This window comes from Aotus nancymaae, unplaced genomic scaffold (assembly GCF_030222135.1).
Source record: "Aotus nancymaae isolate 86718 unplaced genomic scaffold, 86718_ANA_hifiasm-v0.15.2.pri h1tg000019l, whole genome shotgun sequence".
In the NCBI taxonomy this organism is placed as follows: Eukaryota; Metazoa; Chordata; class Mammalia; order Primates; family Aotidae; genus Aotus; species Aotus nancymaae.
In genome coordinates, this window is record NW_026988431.1 from 2,402,793 (window position 1) to 2,425,101 (window position 22,309).

Here is a 22,309-nt window from a genome sequence, read left to right on the forward strand (position 1 = left end):
TCTATGAGAGCCAAGTGTGGTAAATGTGTGTGTATGTGTGGTTAGAGCCAGCCAGCCGGCTCATCCCCTGGGAGGCGGCAGGAGGATTGTGATGTCAGTGACGACAAACTCAGCATCTCCAAAAGGTAGCTGGGACCAGCTTGCTGTGGACATGCGTGTACTTGGACCTGGCAAGGATACGACCCAGCTTCTCCATCGGGTTCCCCTCACGGTGGCCTCGTTGTTGCATCTACCTCCAAATGGCAAGATAAGGCCCCCTAAATTTGCCGGTGGCCTTTGAGGCACAGTCGGTTGCCTGGCTTTGGAAGTGGCTCCACGTAGAGGGTAGTACACGTGCAGGAGCCTTCAGCATCTGCCCTGCAGCGGGGCCAGACACCAGCCGAAGACATGTGTCCACAGCTTCTGTCCTCGGCAGGACGTCTAACCAGAGTGTAACATCGACCCGTTCAGCTGAGACACACTCTACCCAGCAAAGATGGCCTACTTTTGGAGAATTAGACACAGCCACCAGAAAGACTCTTCCAGAGGAGAAATCGCACCTGTGCAGTATGTGGGAAGGACAGTAGGTCATCAGGATCAACCGTTTTGCATTCATAGGACAAAACTTTCTATCTCTGCGTCCTCAGGGGAGATACTTTTTCCAAGCATGTAGTAGTGAACACCTTGCACTTGGTAGTCATGTGACACGAGTTTCTTGTTGGGAATGGGGACAAGAAGGCCGGGTGAAGTTTCCTGAATTGCTGACCATCTTTGTGTGCCCTGGGCTATGCTGATGTTATTGACGTATATACAGAGTTGGACTGGATCTTCAGATGTGGCTATGCCAGTTTGCATGACCTTTGCCTGTTAGATGAAGCGTCTTAAGATATGAAATGTCACTGTGAAGATACACTGTGAGAATTATGTAATGATTGTAGTGATTTGGTTAAATATGCTGTACCTATTGTAATGAGAAAATGACTAGAGATAAAAGAGACTCAGTCCTTGGTTTTATGGATTCTGTAAATGTCTTTTGCAGCAGTAACACTATTATCGTTAGAACTGAAGGTCAGGCGCGGTGGTTCATACCTGTGATTCCAGCACTTTGGGAGGCTAAGGCGGGAGGATCGCTAGAGGGCCAGGAGTTCGAGACCAACTTTGGCAATATAGCGAGACCCTGCCTCTAATTTAATAAAAAGTTAAAAATTTTTAACTAAAACAAAGACCTGAAAAATGGATTCGCTAACTGGTCCTTGGTCACTTGCTCCTCTTAGACACTGAGATCCCTTGGTTTCTCTTCTGCGACTCGCTGTGTTTCTTGACTTTTCCCCTTTGTCTACCACTCGCCTGCTCTTCCAGTCTCTCCAGCCCCTGTCCTCAATCCATGTCTCGACTCCACACTCTCTGCTTTTCTAGAACGTCTCATTTGCTGGCAAGCCAGCTTCTGTTGACTCTTTTTCCCTAGCAAACATAAACACGCTTGCCCTGGTGGCCATTATTGCGTGCGATTGCATGTCCGTGTAGTTACGGAATTGAGAAATAATTCGTCTGTGAGGAGACATCATTCCTGGTTCTTCTTTCCCATGCTGCTGTGCACCTGACAGGTCTCTCCTTTGAGGATATTTGAGGATGGTGCTTCTGGTCTACTCACCTACTGCCTGTATTTTCGTGACCTTCAGACAACCAAATGTTTTTTTCCTGACATGGCTACGTTTCCTCATAAAGATAATATGGAGATGTGTTTGGTCTTGCCACTCAGTGCCAAGGTTTCTTGGTATGGCTCAGTTCACCCCAGTGCCTCCTTGCCAAGTTAACAGCATGTGGGGAAACTTGCCAGGCTTTAAGAATGATTGAGCTGCAATATGCTTGCTGCTAAAAGAGAATTGGATGTTCATTCTCTAGCTGGCTTTATTGTCTGTCCTTGCCATGTAGGTTTTCAGGAGTTGCAGGTCACTTGAACTCAGTGGGTCATGCCTTTCTGTTGTAGACATTGTCTGTTTATTGGATGCTTATTTACTCGGGCATAGATGGCTTCAGGAGCCCATCTTAATCCTTGCTAGAGCAGACCCTCTTACCCCTGCATGTCTCTAATTTCCTGGTTTGGCACAGAAAATCCCTGTCAAAAGGGGAAAGGCACCTTTAAAGGTTAGGTAATGGAACCACACAGGCTTCTGCCATGATGTCTCAAATCTGACCAGTGAGGATTCAGCCCTCTGAATAGGTTATAAGGCCATGTACAGATAAAGGAGACGTTAGTAGATCAAACTGCTTGTGTAGACCCCAGCTATCTGAGGGCCAGGTCTGGGTTAAGAGAGAAGACAGGTCACTGAAGCAGGAGGATGGGGCTGGGTGGGAGTCCTCTGTCTGGTGAGAAGGGAAAGCAGGAGAGAAGTGCCGGGAAGGAGAGTACCTTTGGGGACATGGTGGAGTGAATGAAACCTCCGACAGGGAAATGAGTGGACTCTGCAGACAAATGTCTATTTCATGATTTTTCCTGGCAGAGACCCAAACTGAAGTTAAATTACATGTATGTGTTGAATAAAACGATTGGCATTTCGGTCGTGCTTGAAATTTGCATTTGTATTGAAGAATTAAGATTTTTGTTAAAAGTAAACGATGAAAGCAGAGCTAAACGTTGTGTCTCTGTTGAGAAGACTGTTGGACCCACACCAGACTAATGCAGGTGACTGTTTTGCCTGCTGGCTTTGGCCTGCACTCGCTTCTCCTGACTAGGTAAGAACAGAGGCCTGCGGTTAAGGGCAGGATCACATCTGTAGATGCTGTGACTGCCTTGGACTAGACCATTCTCACCCCAAGAGCCCGTCTCGCACATGGTCTCAGCCTTTGGCCCTTGAGAGGCTGGAGGTCAGCGAAGGGCCAGAGACCCTTCTAAGAATTCGGTGGGAGCTATGGACTCCCTTTTCAGAAAAATGCCCAGACTCACAATTTTTGCATAAAATTTCAAGGATGGGGGTGGATAATTAAAGGCCGTCTCTGAGGGCCAAGTCAAGAACCCTTGCTCTGGGCACAGGTCACTGCTGGGTCACTGGGAAATGTCCCTAAACCCCAGCCTGACCATGAAGCTGTTTTCCTGCCCATCGAATTTTCACTTGTCATTCCGCCCATTTGCTAAGAGGCACAGTCGCTTGATTTTGGTAGCACCGTATGCCCTGAGGTGTTTGTGTGGTAGAAATATTGAGTCATAATTTCTGTTTTTATTAAAATCCTCATTTTTCCAAAGCCTGCTTTTCTTTAAAACATAATTTGATTCCATTTTATCTTTAAGTTTGCATACATTTTTGTGGCTGGGCTGGCTTATTTGTAAAAATCTCTGGGGGAGGGGGGATCTGAAGATTCTTCTGCTTAAGTCGTATACATTCTTTCAGCATTATAAAACCATTTCTCGTGTTTGTATTTTTTCAGAGATGGAGGAACACTGTTCCTGTCATCTTTGATGCCCCTGAGACAGTTGTTACTGTTTTTTTTGTTTTGTTTTGTTTTCGAGATGGGATTTCGCTCTGTTACCCAGGCTGGAGTGCAGTGGCGCAGTCTCAGTTCACTGCAACCTCTGCCTTGCGGGTTCAAGTGATTCTTCTGCCTCAGCCTTCCTAGTAGCTAGGACTATAGGCATGCGCCACCACGCACCACGCCCAGCTAATTTTTGTATTTTTAGTAGAGACAGGGTTTCACCATATTGGCCAGGCTGGTCTTCAACTCCTGACCTCGTGACCTGTCCACCTCAGCCTCCCAAAGTGCTGGGATTACAGGCGTGAGCCACCGTACCCAGTCCGAGACAGTTGTTAATGTTTTATAAGTGAAAATCCTCAGAGATTCAGGCTGGAGGGTAGGCATGCAGGGGCCCCAGGAGACAAGCAGAACTTTCTTTGTAAGAGAAGAGGGGTGAGGATAAGCATGAGGGCCCGACTATGGCAAACAGCACTTAGAAAGGGTGATAATTATCGGTATCTTTGAATTCCACATCAGAGTAGTGGAATCAACAAACCCTTGGCCCTAAAAGGGAAGGAGGTTTTGTATCTTTAAAACTCCATCAAGACCTGTCTCTTCAAGCGGATTCCATGCAGTGCTTGCTGATGTGGGTGCTTTGTGGATGTCAGTAGATTGGTATTTACATTGCCATGGACCTCTTTCAGACAGAGTTGACCTGTTGATTACGCCTACCTTTCCATCCATGTATCTTTAAGTTGGACTGCGATGGGGGCAGGGGGTGGCCTTCTCTTTGTGCAGATGGACTGAGCTGCAGTGTGGGTGGAATGAAAGTGTCCTCTTAAGATGTTTACTGTCAACATGGTGTATGAAACCAGCTTCACTCTGATTATTTACTTGAGGCTGGGTACGAGAATTGTTTACAGATCACATTGGGAAAGAAAGGGCAAGTTCTCAGAGGCTGTGGGAGACAACAGTGCTAGGTCCTTGTTGAAGGTTAGGGCATGGCTTGGTCCGGATTTGTGCCACCAAGGGGCAGTGTGCCAGGCTCCCATGGCCGTTCTTCCCTGGGTGGGACTTCAGGGCCACCAGTCACCCTGGATGACCCAGCTTCTGAGGTTCCTTTGCCAGCCTTAATTTCCTCTGCTGGAGCCAGTGTCTTTGAGAGGAATCATCAGACACAGAGGACATGTGCTGTTGATTTACATGGGAAACGCTGGAGGGGTTTGTGTTCACGTTCTTCTGTGTACTTAGTATCATGCGGCTGGATCTTGTGGAAGACTTTCTGGCTACTGGAAGTCGGGGACAAGGTGGGTTTAATTTTCGAGTAAGGCAGACAGCAGGAGGAGGTGTGGTCCCCGAAGGTCTGTAAACACATCACACTGAGTGTAGCAGTGAGTGGGAAAGGTGAGGATTTTTCCTGTACTGGCTTTTGAGCAAATGGGAAATCACAGCTTTAGAAGAATGAATCATTCTTTGTTTCACGAAGTTAATGGCAGCCTCACTGGAGCAGTTGATTTTAGTATGCAGTCCATTCTTTGTGAGAACAGCTAATTTCAAGCAGAAAATAATTGCCTGCAAAATGGAGCTAACTCTCCTGTTGAGATGTTTAAGGACTTTGCACCCCACTCCACCTGTTGGGTACACGGTGGTGGTTGGATTTCACTTATTTTTGATTGTCCTTTTTCTTCCCCAAGCAGAATGCCCAGGCACTGCCCTCTTCTCCCCCAGCTGGTGCTGGGGTGACAGGAATTCTGCCAATACCAGGTCACTGCAGAGGAAGTTGCAGCTGTGGCACCTTTGCCATCGGGAGGGAATTGTGTCTGAGCTCTCTGACTTCCGTAGCATAGACTGGAAATGCAAGCTCACAGGGAGCTCAGACAGCCACCCACTTTAAAACTGACCTGAGATCCAGAAGAGACGAAAGGGAGCAGAGCCAGGAGGACAGGCCAGCGGAAGGGAGGCCCTGCTAATCTCCCCATTAGCCATTCAGACTCACAGCAGCAGGGGGTGTCATGAGGTGGAGCTGGAGGAGAGCCCCAGGGCCACTGGCCGTAAGTGCTGGGATCCTGCGCCCGTCTACCCTCAACTTCCCAGTGTAGAATCAGGGTAGCTCCCAGCTCAGAGACTTCCCTCTGGCTGCTCTTCTCAGGGTTAGCCCAGGTAAGGAGTCCTCAATTATTTTGGCATAATCTAGCAAAGCAACTTGCCAGTGATGTCAGAGAATACCCATTATGAGATGGCTGGAGAACCGGGCACATAACAAAAGAAAACTTAGCTCTTGGCTGGGGGAGTATTGTCTGGGCTTCACTGAGACCTTCCCAACCATTTCTTTAGAATTGGAGTTATTTAGAGCTGATTGAGAATAACTTAGTAGCATGTCTATGGAAAATGTCTATTTATATTTAAGTTTTGAAAATGCCTACCCCAGGAGGGAAGGAACACCATTATTTCCTCTCTTTGGAATGTCGGTAAGAAATGGATAGCGTGGGTATGTCAGTCCAGGCAGTTTTAAACACCTTGACCACTCAAACTTTGTGTGTTACAGAGCCTGTAGATTTAAGATGATTCTGTCTAATGGGGTTAGTAAATCGTTCAATTTTTGCATGGACATTTGGGCAAGTCTGTATCCTTTCCTGTTTAATGCCTTTGAGCTTCTGAATTTCTGTATATTTTGTCTGACCTGTTGATAATTGGAAAGAAATGTATTATGTTCTCTGCAGAGTGCTTCTGCTTCTATATAAGCAAGCATCATAAGAACATAGGTAAACGTGGAGTGTGGAATGTGGACACTTCTTTCAATAGAACTCTGAGAGCAAGTTTATCTCGTAGCCAGAGTCCTTAATACTTGCATATTGGAAAATTTGATGTGCAGTAATATCCTTGCACAGTTTCTTAAGTTGCCTGTTTTCTATGTAATGTGAAAAATTGGAGTCGAGTGACTGAATGAATAAACTTGCATCGAGGAAAGCAGGATTCGTTGGCCATCGTGAATCCCGTAGTGTTAGAAAGTTTCGGGAGTTTGGCCTTAAATTTTCATTTGTTGTCTTTCTCCTTAAATTAATGCCAATTCTCAACTTGTTCTTACACCTGCTAGAGGGATCCTAATTGATTTGGATAGTAGTCTTAGAGCACGTGTTTCCATAAATAATTTTAGTCAGTCCCTGGATAATCCAGCTTTTATTTATAAACAGAAAAATTTATATTAGCTGTAAAGTGTTCTGGGTTGTGCAAGTCAATAGGAGTTTAACTTTAGTCAACTCCTACTTGGTAATAGGCAGAATGAAGGGGGCTCATACCCGTGTACTATAGTTAGTTTCTTGAAGAACGGGGGGCTGTTTTGTCAGGGAAGTCCTTAGTTTCACTAATGGGGGATGACGGGAGAGCTGAAAGGGGATATGCAGTGTCCAAGGCACAGGGCCGACCCCCAGGGGACTCATCTGCCCTGTGGCCAATAGGACTGGGTCACAGAGGAGCCCTGCCTGGGACGGGACTGGGTTCCTTCTGTCATTGTGAAGCATATGAATGCATACACTGTATTTCTATCTTCTACTGGACCAGCTGGTGATTTTTATTGATGATTTCATTTTAGCCAAACTCAGGCTCTGAATTGGTTTTGTCTGAAGATGAAAAAAGTGACAATGAAGATAAGGAAGAGACAGAATTGGGCGTCATGGAGGATCAGCGTAGCATAATTCTTCATCTCATTTCACAACTCAAACTCGGAATGGATTTGACCAAGGTAGGTCGGCGTGTTGCCAGATTCGTGGCCAGTTGTTGGGGTTCTGTCTCTGTCCTCAAGCCATCTCTGTGCACATTCTTTTCATTGTGGTGAGATTGGAGAGTAGAGCGGGGAAAAGGCCAGCATTTCAAATATGGATATTCCAGGCATAATTTGAAAAGACGTTTGTACATAAATGCTCATCCTCAGGGCTGGACAGCCTTGCCTGTGATTCTCTGGAAGAGCTGCTACTCTACGAGGGCAGGGAAAACTCCAGACAAAGCATACGTGATGATAAGGAAAATTCAAGGTACTGTTTCTTTGTTTCATGCTGTGTTCTAGAGATAATTGTAGTTGGCCTACAGAGATGGCTGTGACACAGTGGCCGTAGAGAGGAAAGATGGGGAAGGGAAATGGTGGAGCCAGGAGCGAGGCCACTGTGTACGCCCAGCCTCATGACCTGCCGAGGGCTGTCCTTGGCTGTAACAGCTGGTCCCTGAGGGCAACCTTGTTGGTGATCCAAATCTCATTGCCATGGGTGGAAGCGGAACCAACTCTTCTTGGTGCTGAGTGCAGGCAGGATGCCCCCTGAGGAACCTCACCAAGAGAACCAGTGTCCTGACCACTGATGTCGTGCAGAGAGCCCCACATACATCACCCCTCACCGTCTAGTCTGTAGTTTCCTTCTGTAGGTAAGCAGGAGAGGCAGTTTTACGTGTAGCTGAAAGGTTGCGTGGTGTCCCTGGGTCATTGTCAGGTGGTAGAAAGAGCCTGGAGCTTGGCCTTCCTTGGTTCCACTCCCAGCCAGTGACTCCAGTTGGGAGCCTTCCTGGCACGGTGGCATGAGAATCGCAGGAGGGTGCAGTGGACCTAACCCAGGCTGAGCTCCTAGCAAGTGTGTCACCATCTGGTCCTTGCAAAATGCTACGTTACGTGGTTTGACTGTGTGGTAGGGTGGAAGTTCTAGATTCTGAAGGCCAGCTAGAAAAATGTGGATGTACTTGAAATGCTCGAGCCACTGAAGGCCCAGCCTGGGGAACAGCCCTCAGGGCAGCTGGCTTAGTTGGCCACAGTGAAGGGTCTGGATTCCACAGTCTCATCTCGGACTGGGCAGAGGGAAGCGGCAGGAGTGTGAGGGATTCTTTGAGGAGGAAGATGACAGAACAGAGTGACTAACCGTTTATAGAAGATAGGAGAGAGGCTGAGGAGATGGGAGCCTCTAAGATGACAGACATCTTTTCTTTGAAATGTTTTCATGGGTTTGAATGTGAGTGTGTCTGATATTCTGGGAGACTGCGCCACTTTAAACAGAACAGCGGGCCCACACGGAAGACACCCGACGTAGAAAGCTCCCTCTTTGCCATCCTCTGCCCTCCGTGTGGCTGCTTCTGTTTTGCACACCAGGCTGGGACGGCCTGTTCTCCACGCTGCTGCCTTCCCTTCATTTCAGTCCTCTAGCTGGAAAATGCTTATTGTTTTTCAGCTAGAGGAGTCACTTAAATGCTTGGCTTTAAAAAGATGCCCATGTTTTCTTCTTGTGGGTTGTGTAGACACTCAGAGCTTGAGTTAAAGTTTGATGAAGTGTGGATGATAATGCTTACAAGCACGATCTCAAATCACGGTGTTTCCAAACTGGGTCATGACCCATTAGTGGGTTGTGAAACCAGTTTAGTGGGGGTCAGGCCATCCTTTCTCAAAAATGAAATAAAATACAGTAGAAAACATCAGAGCATTCTGTGCATGAAACCTAGGTCTTTGGATACATGTGTACTGGGTCACGATGTAAAATATATTCTCATTGTGGATTTTTTTTTTTAATGTTTACAAAACTCAGACCTAGATTCATGAATGACAGAGGAAAGAGATTGTAAGAGAAACTGAAATTGCCAAGGTCAGATATGGAGAAGCAAGAAAATGCTGCGGGGACTATATTATGGCAAGCTGAGTGTCTGAGCAACTTCACACTATTCCTGTCTTGCTCTAAAATAAAGAAATCATCACAGCTGTGCATTTCTTATTTCTTATTGTTTTATTAGGATATGATTGTTTTGCATTTCCAGAGCCCCAGCCTCTTCCTGAAAGAGCAAACATTGCATTTCTCCCAATACTCAGCTGAGTACCTGAAAGAATCACTTTTCCTGTCTGTGGTTTATTAAGGTATTTTACTGGGAAGAATCTGTCATTCAAAAACCACAGGAAAGCTTGGAAGGCTGAAATACTTGTGAGAGGCAGAGGTAGACGTGTTACTATCCTATGAGATTTCTTGGCTTCTGTTGCCCTGCGTTATAAAAAGGTTGATGAAATTCCTTCTCTCCTCACTGTCCCTTTTTTCTTCTTGGCTTTTGTCCATGTCATTAAGTTAAGCCTGTACTAATGGAAGAACTTAGCCAGAATGGAGTATCTGATGAGCAGGCACCCTGGAGATAGAATCTTCTTCACCTCAAGGATGAAGGTCTAGTCTTTCTCCAAAAACAAGTATACTTCCATGTCCCTGAGGATGCGCCGGTGTTGACACGTTTCGCGTCACAGAGCCCAACGGGGCATGTAGTGCTGTGTCTTGCCTTGGTTCACTGTGATTACCAGACAGGGCCAGGTCCATGGGTGTTTGACTTGTGAGGTTGCTCAGCACCCCATGCTCAGAAGGGCTCCATGCTTGGTTTAATGCCCTGCTATCACTGTCTTGAAATTCTTGATAATTTTCAAACAAGGGGACTTGTGTTTTCACTTTCCACTGGGCCCCACACAGCGTGTAGCTGGTCCTGCCTGCAGAAGCACCCTTGTCGGTTTCCTCAGGGTGGCACCATAACCCTAAGTTCCTGGTAACTACTTCCGCTGGAGAACCCACTGTATTTCCACACTCTGTGGGTAGCCTAGAACAGGAGAGGATGGAGGAGCCACAGTGAGGTGGAGGGTTGCCGAAGGTCTGGAGTGTTGCACATGCTGGTGAGAGGCTCCGCTGAACCTGGAGTGGGCATTAGGGTCAGGTCCTGCAGAGTCTGTGGGCCGTGTGAAAGGGACAGACTTGATCCTGAGGGCTGTGGGAAGCCTTGGAAGGCTTGGGCAAATGAGCAGCATCATGTGGTCAGGAGATCCCGACATGACTGTTGTGCCAAATTCTAGGCTCCAGGGAGAAGGGCCCACAAAATCCAGTATTGAGCTTGGAGGTGTAGGACCATTTTTACCTAGTTTTCAGGGATGTGAAAGGCAACAATTTGCAATATGTTCACTTAGGTAACGTATATTTATTGAACACTGCACATGCCAGATACTGTTTTAGACACTGAGAGTGGAGCAGAACATTCACAGTCTATGCCCTGATGGGGCCTGAGTGATGATGGAAGAAAACAGACAAGAAACAAGTGAGAGAGAGGGAAGGGGGGGCGGGGAAAGGAAAGGAGATGGAGATGAAGTATAATGAAGAGAAATAGAGCATGTCAGGGAGAGTGGCTGGTGGTGGGATGGGGGTGGGATGTGTCCTCTTAGGTAAACTGGTCAGGGTAGGATTCTACTAGGTAACATTTGAATGGAGACCAGATCTGAATGAGGGAGCCAGCCATGTGAGCATCTATGGAAGAGTGTTCTGACCAGAAAGGATAGGGGTGAAAAAGTCCCAAGATGGATCTTGTTTGGCATTTGGGGATGAGCAGAGAGGCCAGTGTGGCTGGATCAGAGTGAACTGGGTGGGATTGGCAGGAGAGAAGTCGGTGAGACAGCAAGTCATAAGACCTTTTGGGATATTGTGAGGGCTCAGGAGGTTGTTTTGAGTGATATGGGTGGCCACTGGAGGGTTTTGACCAAGGGAATATGTGACCTTACTTGTATTTTTGTTTTATTTTTATTTTATATTTTCGAGATGGAGTCTCGCTCTGTCACCCAGGCTGGAGTACAATCACGTGATCTTGGCTCACTGCAACCTCTGCCTCCCGGGTTCAAGCGATTCTCCTGCCTCAGCCTCCCGAGTAGCTGGGATCACAGGCATGTGCCACCAGGCCCAGCTAATTTTTTATATGTTTAAGTATAGATGGGGCTTTACCATGTTGCCCAGGCTGCTCTCGAACTCCTGACTTCAAGTGATTTGCCCGCCTCAGCCTCCGAAAGTGCTAGGATTACAGATGTGAGCCACCAAGCCTGCTTACTTGTATTTTTGAAGGGCAATCTTGACTCTGCTGTGCAAAGTAGACTGATGCGCGGTGACTGGGATGTGAACAGCGGGGGTCAGGGTAGAAGAGAGGAGGAGCTACTATAGTAACTCAGGGGAGGTGCTGGTGGCTGATTCTGGATGTGCTTAGAAGATATTGCCAACAGGATTTGCGTATGATATGCAGTGTGAGAGAAAGAGGAATAAAAGATGACTCTAAAGTTTTGACTTGAACAGCTAGGATAATAATTATTATTAACTGCCATTTGTTTCATTGTTTTTTATTTTTTTATTGTGTTTAAAATTTTTTTTTCTTTTTCTTTTATTTTTGGCCTGAACAGCTAGAATAATTATTATTATTGCCATTTGTTTTATTGTTTTATTATTGTTAACTGCCATTTATTATTAGTTGCCATTTGTTTCCATTATCTGTTGCTGGTAACTACTCACCCCAGTATTTTTATCTCTGGTAATGCAATCTGGGATGGGCTCAGCGGGGCAGCTCTTCTGCTGGTCTTGCCAGTGGTCACTCATGCCTGTTGTCTGCTGGTGAGTTGGACTTGGCTGGAACACCCGGGCTTGCTTGCTTTATGAAGCTTAGGACCTTTCTCTCCCCATGTGTTCTTCCCACATAGTTACTCCAGCTGGGTAGCCAGACTTCTTGAATGGCAGTTCAAGGCTTCTAAGAGGGCAAAAGTGGAAGCTGATAAACCTTCCTAAGACTTAGGCCCCAAAATGGCACAAGGTGCTTTCTATTTTATTGATTAAAGTAAGTCACAGATCCAGTCAGATTGAAGGAGGACTATGCAAGAGCGTAAATTCCAGGAGGTGTGTTCGTTGGAGGCCACTGGTGTAACAGATTACACCCTGTTTTACGGAGGAGGAGGAGACTAGGAGAACAGGTTGGAGATGTTGGGGCTGTCACACATCCAGTCTTGGATCTGATTAGATCTGAGATATCCATCCACTAGGCATTCTAGAAGACAGGTAGACATTTGGATATATACAAAAATCTGCCTACAGGTAGGCATTTGGATATATACTATTCATGAGTGAGGTTCAGGTACAAGTTTGAGGGGAAGCAATGTATATAGATGGTGTTCAAAGCCATGAGGCTGGATGAGTTTCTCTAGAGAGTGAGTGGAGACGTGAGGAAATGTATCCAATTATAGGGTCCTGGGATATTCTAACATGGAGGGGTCAGGGAGATGGGAAGAATCTAGCAAAGGAGATTCAGAAGGTTCAGCCAGTGAAGTAAGATAGAAGTCAGAGGAGCGGGATGTTGTGGAAGCCACGTGAAGAGAGAGCGTGGAGAAGAAAGAATTGATCAACTGTGTTGAATTGCTGCTGATGAGTCAAGAAAGCTGGGGCCTGCAAATGGACCATTGTATGTGGCTTTGCCAAAGTCTGATTGGATTGCATTTAAGGGAGAGTGGGAAAAAATGTGGTCTAAAAATGGGGAGTAAAGATAGCTCTTTAAAGGAACTTTGATATAAAGGGAACAGAAAATTGGGTGGAAACAGTAGGAGTGTCTGAAATTAAGGGAGGTCTGGTTTCTTAAGATGCTTGAATGCTGATGAGATTAGGAGACAGGAAAAAATGCTGCAGGAGAGAGGAAGCAGGTGAGTATAGGAATTTCAGGAGGTGAGAGGGCATGGGATCCAGCACGTGGAAGGGGAGTTGGCCAGAGATAGGACAATCGTCCATTGCAGCAGGAGGACAGGCAGAGAGAGGGGGGCAGACACCAGAAGATTGTTGGCAGGAGACCCCCTTGATTAAGCACGTGGCTCTGAGCCAGACTGCCTGACCTGCGTCTCCACAGAGTTCCTGTCTATATATTACCTTGTGTCTGAGTGCCTCTGTTTTCTCATCTTTAAAAGGGGGTTGCTAATTGCACCTTCCTCATAGGGCCTCTCTGTAGGTATGCACAGTGACATGTGTGAAGGACTCAGAGCAGTGCCTGGCACAGAGTGAGCGCTGTGCGTGTTTGCTATTATTATCATGTGAGCCTTCTCTCTGGACTGCTTCAGTTTTCCCAGTGAGAAGAGCAGGAAGGTGACCACCTGAGAGTGATAAAGAGCAAAGGGTTACTAGAGGTTTGAGAAGGGAGGAGAAGGCTGGAAAGAAGTGGTTGTGGGGAGAGGAAGCAGGTAGGAGGATTGCCACACTGCACCAGGGGGTCACTTAAGGTTATGAGGTTGCGAATTTAAACGAAGAGTCTGCATGTTGTCTCAGTTTCTCCAGGAAAGTTGAGCTTCCAGATGGAGGCAAACAGGATGTGAGGGGCTGGATTAAACAGAGGTAAGGTTTGTTCGGTTGGTGCCTGGATGGAGGGAGAGAGTGGCACAGTTGCTTGGGGCAGATCAAAGGGAGAAGTATAGGGTTGGCCCAGGGACTCTACACTGGGAGTGGAGGGAAGTGAGACCACAGAGGGTGGTGGATGGTGCAAGGTCAATGGGTCAAAGGTCCTGGTAGGACGAGGGACTAGATGGAGTGAATGGGACATATGGGGAAATAGCAGAGAGAGGGATGCTTGAACTTGAGATTATGGGTGGCAGTTACAGATAATGGCACAGGCTAGGATGTGTGTGCCTGTTTGTTACCCTGTGTGGATTTCTCAGAGGATTTAGTCCAAACTCTAATGTTACAGATACAGAAAAATCTCGAACAGTGTATTTTGAGCCCTTTCACAGAGAACAGCTGGCCTCAGAGTAGGTAGGAGGTGGGGGATGCAGATTGTAGCTAAAACTAGTGGACAGAGCTGTCCTCTGGTGATGAGGTCCCTAACCTAAAGATACCCAATTCATAGCTCAGAGATCAAGAACTCGTGAGACAAGACATGATTCGTGCTTTGAAAGAGAAGCTTGCTGAAATAATTTTCTATGACTATTAAAGAATTAAGTCGTTACTAATCAAGGAAATGCAAAAATAAAATGATCTTGACACACTCCATTTTAGACCTTCCAAATCAGCAACAAAATAACAGAATACGTATGTAGTGTGTACAGGGTAAAAATGATACCCCGGCTCCTTGCTGATGGCATTATAAATTGATTGCATTTCTAGAAAGCATTGGCTACGTGTGTCAAAAGTCACAGCAATGTTCATTGAAACTTTTTTAAAAATTGCAATAATTTAAAAATTAAATGTTGAACAGATACAAAAGAATATAAAATATATGGATAATATAGGTGTGTATTCTAGGATAATTACAGGTGTGAGTCTCTGTGCCCGGCCAGCAAACATTTTCTCTAAAAGGTCAGACAGGCGGCTCAGATCTATAATCTCAGTGCTTTGGGAGGCTGAGGTGGGAGGATTGCTTGAGGCCAGGAGTTTGAGACCAGCCTGAGCAATATAGCAAGACCTTGTCTCTACCAAAAAATATTTTTAAATTAGCCAGGTGGGGTAACACACAACTATAGTCCCAGCTACTGGGGAGGCTGAGGCAGGAAGATCACTTAAACCTAGGAGTTTGAGGCTGCAGTGAACTGTGATCATACCACTGCACTCCAGTCTGGGCAACAGAGCAAGACCTTGTCTTAAAAATTTTTTTATTTGGCTGGACATGGTGGTTCATGCCTGTAATCCCAGCACTTTGGGAGGCTGAGGCCAGCGAATCACCTGAGGTCAGGAGTTCAAGACTAGCCGTGGTCAACATAGTGAAACCCCATCTCTACTAAAAAATACAAAAAAGTTAGCCAGATGTGGTGACAGGTGCCTGTAATCCCAGCTACTCGGGGGGCTGGGACAGGAGAGTCGCTTGAGCCTGAGAGGTGGAGGTTGCAATAAGCCGAGATCACGCCATTGTACTCCAGCCTGGGCAACAAGAGCAAAGCTCTGTCTCAAAAAAGAACAAAAAATTAATTGAATAAAAGGCCAAGTAACAAGTGTTTTTGGCTTTGCAGGCCATCTTCTGTTTACTGCAACCATTTAACTCTGCCGTTTGACTACAAAGGTAGCCGTAGATAATACAGAAATGAATGGGTATAGTTTGTTTCAATAAAACTGGTCGTAAAAGCAAGTGGAGATTTGGCCCATGGGTTGTATTTGTCAACTCCTGGAATATAGAATCACACTACAACAGACGTGTACTCACCATGGGTTTACAGAAAATGACGTCGTTACCTGTGTACGCTTTAATGGATATATAACATTCTACCACGTTGCTGCATTGTCATTAATTTTCCCAACAAATAGTGGTTGGTCATGTTGTCTATTTGTGGCTTCTTGGTGTTGTAGATAATGATACAGTGAACATCTTCTTGGGCATACAGCTTTTTTCCTTTGATTGCATTATGTTATTAGGTCATTTTCTAGCATCGGTCACAATATGCAAAGATTAACATTGCTGTGCTTAAGCTCCTTCTTGTAAAAGGGAAATTGTTATGAAAAAGGTCAGAAGGCCAGGGTTTAATTTGGAAATGAACCCCACAAGGCAGAGACGTGGACCTCGGGGTCTCTGGTCTCCCTAGTCCTGCTTCCACTTCCCTTTCCAGATCCCTCCAGCTCCTCTTCTCCCTGAATCTGGCTTTCAGTATACTGTCAAGCAAAGCCTGTTATCTCTCCTGAGTGTTTGCCTTTTAATAGAAGACAGAGTGGAGACCTGGTTTCCCTAGGCTTGTCTGTGTAAATCTGTTTCATGAGGGGACACAGTTATGCAATCTCCGTGTTCCCTTTCTGTCCTGGTAGCAGGACAGAATCACAATCCACACTTCTAGAAAGTAGTCTTCAGGCCTGTTGGGGGCACTGAGCGACCTGTCATGGGCCTTGGCCAAGCAGAATTGATTCGCATTCCAGCTCTCCTCTGATTTAGCCATTGTAAATTGCAAAACCTCTGTGGATACGAGCTTCCTCCTCTGTAAAATGGAATAGTTGCGCCTGCTTACAGGCTTCTAAGAAGATTACCCAAGATAATGAGTGTGTAACCCAAGTGCTGTGGGCTGGCTTGAGCTCTAAAAACAGTTTAAGTCTGAAACATTTTATATATTCTTACAGCAATGTTTTTGTCTTACACAATTATTTCTCCTTTTTCTCTGAGCAGGTGATTGATTATTTACAGAAGTATCAGAGGTGGTCCAGGGGTTGCTCTAGGCATCGTGGGTCATTTTAGCTTTCAACATTGTGACTGAAATATTATGTGATGAGTTTGCGTCTAATCTCTGTTGTTCGTATCTTCCCTGGTCTCCAAATGAGGTTACTGATCCCTGATTATAGGGATCTATAATCTGAGCCAACATAGAATGAGCACTTCCTGGGTGCTAGGTAGGCACTGGACTAATTAACAATGTCATTTAATACTCACAATCAACCTAGAAGGTTGGTATTTGTATTTTCTCCACTTTATAGCTGAGGAATTGAGTCCTAGGGAGATGAATTTGCCAAGTAGTGCACATGACTAGTCACTGCTAAGAGACGACGTTCTGCTCCCAACTGACTTCCTTCTGTGAGCTGATGTCCGGGACTCTGGAAGAACACAGGGATTAACTTCAACAGATATCTTTCTATGTAGTAAATATCTTCTTGGAAAAAGTAAAATTTTATTTCAGACTCCTCTCGTCTAACAAAAATTTCAATGAATGCTTTTTATAATGTTTCAGGCACCATGAAATGGGTCTGAAGGGAGCTGGCAGGTTAAGAAAACCCAGAGAAAAGGTTGGCTAAGTAAAGACACCTTTTGGCAGTGTGAATTATTGACGCTTTATTTTGTAAAATTGGATTTTTGTGTTCTTCGCAAAGGAGGGCATGAGCGAAACTTGGTGGTGGTCTAGGCTGCTCTCCTTGCTCCTCTGCACTGGGCGTGTTTGCTAATCTGAGGATAAAATATGAAGGTGACTCCCAGTGATGTGAACTGGTATTTCTTTTTTCTTTCATTCCTTTTTCTTTAAAGAGACAAAGTCTTGCTGTGTTGCTCAGGCTGGTGTAGAGTGGTGCAATCATAGCTCACGGCAGCTGGGAAGTCCTGAGCTCAAGCGATCCTCCTGCCTCAGCCTACAAATAGATAAGACTACATTAAGACTGCAGGCACGCACCACCACACCTGGCTAATTTAAAAACATTTTTTGTGTAGAGGCAACGTCTTGCAGCCAGGCTGGTCTTGAACTCCTGGGCTGAAGCGATCCTCCCGCCTCAGCCTCTCAAAATGCTGGGATCACAGGTCTGCACCACTGCACCCAGCCACCTGATGTTTCTTTTTGAAGAAAATTGCACCTGCTCTGGGCCTTCTTTTTGCAGAGGCCAGCTGTGCTGTCTGCTCTGGGGAGGGGACTATCCCTCTTTCCAGGTGTCCTTTGCCTTCCCGTATGGGTGAGGATGATCGTTTATTTCAGATTTCTAAGAGCCTAAGAGCCCAGCCTGAAGATGAGTTATTTACTTCTAGATTGATGCAACTTTAAAGGCAATTAATTGTTCTCTGAGTCCCTAGTGCAGATCCTCTCTTTTTTTCCTTCCCCCAAAATGGTTCATTGCCTTAATTATGTTAATGGGAGAAAAGGCAGTCTTTATTGATGGCTCGGTAAATCCGCAGCAGTGATTTCAGGCCATTTGGATGTCTGAACAGCTGGGCCATCACTCACCCTCTGTCAGAGGCAGACAGCCCAGTTAGTACTCACCACTTATTGGCTCTGTATCCCCGGTGTCCACTGTCCAAGAAATGGATGATTAAATGACTTATTTGCAAACACACCAAAAAAAAGGAAAGGGTGCCCAGAAGATTGTATGAGAGAAAGAAATCAGACCAGACTAGGAAGTCTGCTTTAATGAAAAGTATGACATCCTGTCCAGAGTGTTCAGGTGCTGGTTTTGAAGCTGATCTGGTATTCTGCACAAACACCAATGAAACACACAACAGAATATGAAAGAGGAAATAGTAATTCTACTCCCAACCCATTTGCTCCATCTCTCCAGGTATTCTATTTTTTTCCTGCTCTGACAAAGCCACATCATTTTAAAGTACAGAATGCATACCTAGTAGGTTGGACTTGATGTTGGCTGTGAGCCCATATTCCCTCAGTCTGCAATTTTGGGAAGGTTGTCTTTGAAAATTATTATGTTCTCAGGTACTGCATCCCCAGTAGATCCTTTTTTCTTTTTCCTCCAGCTTTTTTATCTTGAACATTTTCCAGTCTACAGTAAAGTTGCAAGAATAGCACAATGGACTCTTGTATTAGTTCTTGCCTTGCTATAAAGAACTACCTGAAACTGGGTAATTTATAAAGAGGTTTAATTGACTCAAGGTTCTGTAGGCTGTACAGGTTCTGGGGAGACCTCAGGAAACTTACAATCATGGCAGAAAGCAAAGGGGAAGCTCTCAATGTCTTACATGGCCAGGGCAGGAGAAAGAGTGAAGTGGGAGGTGCTACACACTTTTAAACAACCAGATCTCATGAGAATTTGCTCACTATCATGAGAACAGCAAGGGGAAGTGTACCCCCATGATCCAGTCACCTTCCACCAGGCCCCTCCTCCAGTGCTGAGGATTACAATTTGACATGAGATTTGGGCGTGCACACAAATCCAAACTCTATCAACTCCCATATGTTCTTCACCTTTTTTGGCAAATTATTAACATTTTGTACTTTGCATTTCTTCTCCCTTCTTCCCTCTGTGTCAGCCTCTCACCTCCCCTCCTCCCCTCCTCCCGCCTTCCATTTTTTTCTCTAGCTCTCAAGCTCTCTCCCTGCAGAACTCCATCCATACACATGCATGTATATATGTGTGTTACACATTGTATTAGTCCATTTTCATGCTGCTGACAAAAGACATACCCGAGGCTGGGAAGAAAGAGCAGTTTAACGGACTTCCAGTTCCAAATGTCTGGGAAGGCCTCACAATCGTGGCAGAAGGCAAGGAGGGGCAAGTGACATCTTACATGGCTGGTAGCTGGCAAAGAGAGAGAGCTTGTTCAGGGAAACTCCTCTTTATAAAACCATCAGATCTCGTGAGACTTATTCACTATCACGAGAACAGCATGAGAAAAACCTGCCCCTGTGATTCAGTTACCTCCCACTGGGTCCCTCCCATGACATGTGGGAATTGAGGGAGTTACAATTGAAGATGAGCTTTGGATGGGGACACAGCTAAACGATATCATACATGTATGTTTATTTTTTGATTAACCATTTTAGAGTATGTTGCAGACATCATGTCAGTTCCTCCCTACCCCTTTGGTGAGTATCTTCTAAGAACAAGGACATTACGGTATACATTTGTCATATTGGGAAATGTAACATTCAAGCAATATTATTTCATATTCAGCTCATGGTAAATTTTCCCAACTTGTCCCAATCATGTCCTTTATGGCTGTTTCTTAAAACTCCAGAATCCAACCCAGATTATGTCGCATTTGGTCATTATGATGTCTCTAGTCTCCTTTAGCCTAGAAAATTCCTCCCCGCCCTTTTTTACCTTTAATGGCAGTGATACTGAAAAGTTCAAGTCAGGTTTTTTTTGCTTTTTTTTTTTTCCAGACCGTTCCTCAGTTTGGATTTGATTTTTTTCCCCTCATAGTTAAGAGTCAGATTAAGCAATGTGGGCAGTGCTAACTGGCAGAAGAAGCTGAGCAGAGCCTTTTTTCCTTTTGGGAAAGCGATGGTGAAGATGCCTTCCGACTAGGCGGTTTCATTCCTTCTGGCTTCCTTGGAGCCTTTGAAGGCCCATCCTGGAGGTCATCTAGCCACATTGTTTTCAGCACCGACGATGTCTTAGGAGATCCAGTAGAGCGTGGGGCGGACCAGGTTTGAATCCACGCATTCATTAGACATTTAGAGCGCACTTCTGATACGTCAGGCTCCGTGGTTCCTTACCCCCAAAAACATGTTCCCGAAATAAGCTACTTTCTATGTAAGCTGGCTTTAGCCCAGAAGTTCTTTGGTGTGTATGTGAATATTCTCGTTTTCCTCGAGAGAAGCAGCAACTGAAAACTTGGCTGGATCTAGTCAGAAAATTAAAAGCATAGTGAATGAGAATCTGCATTTAAAAATATGGGGAACTTAACATGTCAAAGGAAACAGGTGTGTCTCGTGGAATTCATCTGTTTGTCTTGTGTTTTGCTAAGGTACTAGGGAGTCAGGTGTCTGTCCTCTAACTGCTTACAGCTTGGAAACGTGTGCATTAATAAGTGGAAAAGAGCTTGGAGGGGGAGGTATGTGTGAGGTGCCGAGGACGGGAAAGGGGGGGTTGTTGCTTTCACCTTGGAAGCAGGAACTGTCAACAAAAAAAAATGCTTCACAGAGAGAACTACTTGAGCCAATGATGAGCTTTTTGTCACCTAGACAAGGGAGGAGAAAGGGCAGAAAAAGGAAGTGTGTGTATGTGAGGGGAGTTTTGTGCAGGGAGGGATGGGAGCAGACAGTCAGGATATTGTGTGAGACCAGAGGGAGGTGGGGACCAGGTTGGACTTTATCTCTTACAGAGGTTTTAGCGAGGTGACTCTGGCCGTGGTGTGGAGGAGAGTTGGAGGTGTTGCAGGAGGCTGGACGGCCAGTTTGGGAGCCACGCCTGCCATACGCTTACTTCATTGCAACGATCTCCCTCCCATGTATGATATTAATGATAATGTTGGGAATGGTAGATTTTCTTGCCTTGTTGGGAAGAGTGAAGCGGCCTGAGGAGGTGGGGCTCATGTTCTACTCTCTTCCCCATTCTTTTTCCTTCACCCACTTCTTTTTAAAATTTTTTTAATTATTATTTTTTTTTTGTAGTGATGGGTTCTCACTATGTTGCCCAGGCTAGCCTCAAACTCCTGGCCTCAAGTGATCCTCCTGCCTCAGCCTCCCAGAGTGTTGGGATTACAGGCATGAGCCACCATGCCTGGCCCTTCCCCTTCTTCTTAATCCATGACAGCAGCTGGGGTGGCCCAGACATCCTAGCTATCTCCCTTGTCCACTGAAAGAAGTTGTTTTTTTTTTTTTTGAGACAGAGTTTCATTCTTGTTGCCCAGGCTGGAGTGCAATGGCACATTCTCAGCTCACAGCCACCTCCGCCTCCTGGGTTCAAGCAATTCTCCTGCCTCAGCTTCCCAAGTAGCTGGGATTACAGGCATGTGCCACCACACCCGGCTAATTTTTTGAATTTTTAGTAGAGATGGGGTTTCACCATGTTGGCCAGGATGGTCTCGATCTCTTGACCTTGTGATCCACCCGCCTCGGCCTCCCAAAGTGCTGGGATTACAGGTGTGAGCCACCGCACCCGACCGAGAAGTTACACTTGTTAACCAGAAACAGATAATCAGTATGTATCATCGGGTAATGGCAGGGACTCGGAGGTGGCCGCTGGGGCCTGAGGTTCCCTGCTGGCTCAGCCACTGGGCGGCCACGGCATCATGCCCTCACCTATGGGACCGCGGCAGTTCACCAAATCATCTTGAAGGCTGCTTTTTGGTTCTGACATTCCGTGACTCAGGGATCCAAGTGGAGTTCTTTTTCTTATTTACTTATTATTATTTTTTTAATCTTCAGCTTCTGAGTTCAGAAATGCTGACTAAATTAGGGGAAACATCTTAAATTCTTGTCCTTTTCAAAAGTATGTAACTAGAGAGTAAGTATTGTAGCTGATGTTCCTTGTTGACTTTAATCTTGGATATAAACATGAGGATTCTTGTCCAGAGGTGGAATTACTGCCATAGAAACTTTATTGCTATAGAGTGGGGAAAAAGGCATGAGCCAAGGTCATGAAATTATCTTTGTTTGAAGTTATACTCATCAGAGCTGATGACTGCAGTGTATATTTCTGTCCTTCCCCTTCCCTGGCTTGCCTTCTGATCAGAGGGCCCCGTGGACCGGGGAAGGGAGACAGCAGGAGATGGAGTCACTTGGGGAAGGTATGAAGATGCAGACATTTGTGGCAGTCTGTCCTTTGTCATTGATTTCGCTTCATTAAGGGATTTCCAGGCTGCTTAAATCCACGTTCCCCGAACTGTGCCACCTTGTCTGGGTGGAGTTCATAGAGGAGCCTTCGGATAATTCGGGAGCAGAAGAAGGAAGTGTGGTGAGTGTCTGGGGGTCATTTACTCTGCCATTGGACAGCTACAT

At 45.7% G+C, this 22,309-nt stretch overlaps 1 protein-coding gene across 2 annotated transcripts in view; it reads left to right on the forward strand.

Moving 5' to 3' along the window:
* Positions 1-22,309, forward strand: part of OSBPL10 (oxysterol binding protein like 10) — a 334,921-nt gene that overhangs the window by 273,488 nt on the left and 39,124 nt on the right. For both annotated transcript variants that reach the window (XM_064378585.1, XM_064378586.1), the window contains one exon: positions 7,016-7,165. In XM_064378585.1, coding sequence (XP_064234655.1) covers positions 7,016-7,165 — 150 coding nt within the window. The remainder of the gene's footprint in view (positions 1-7,015; positions 7,166-22,309) is intronic.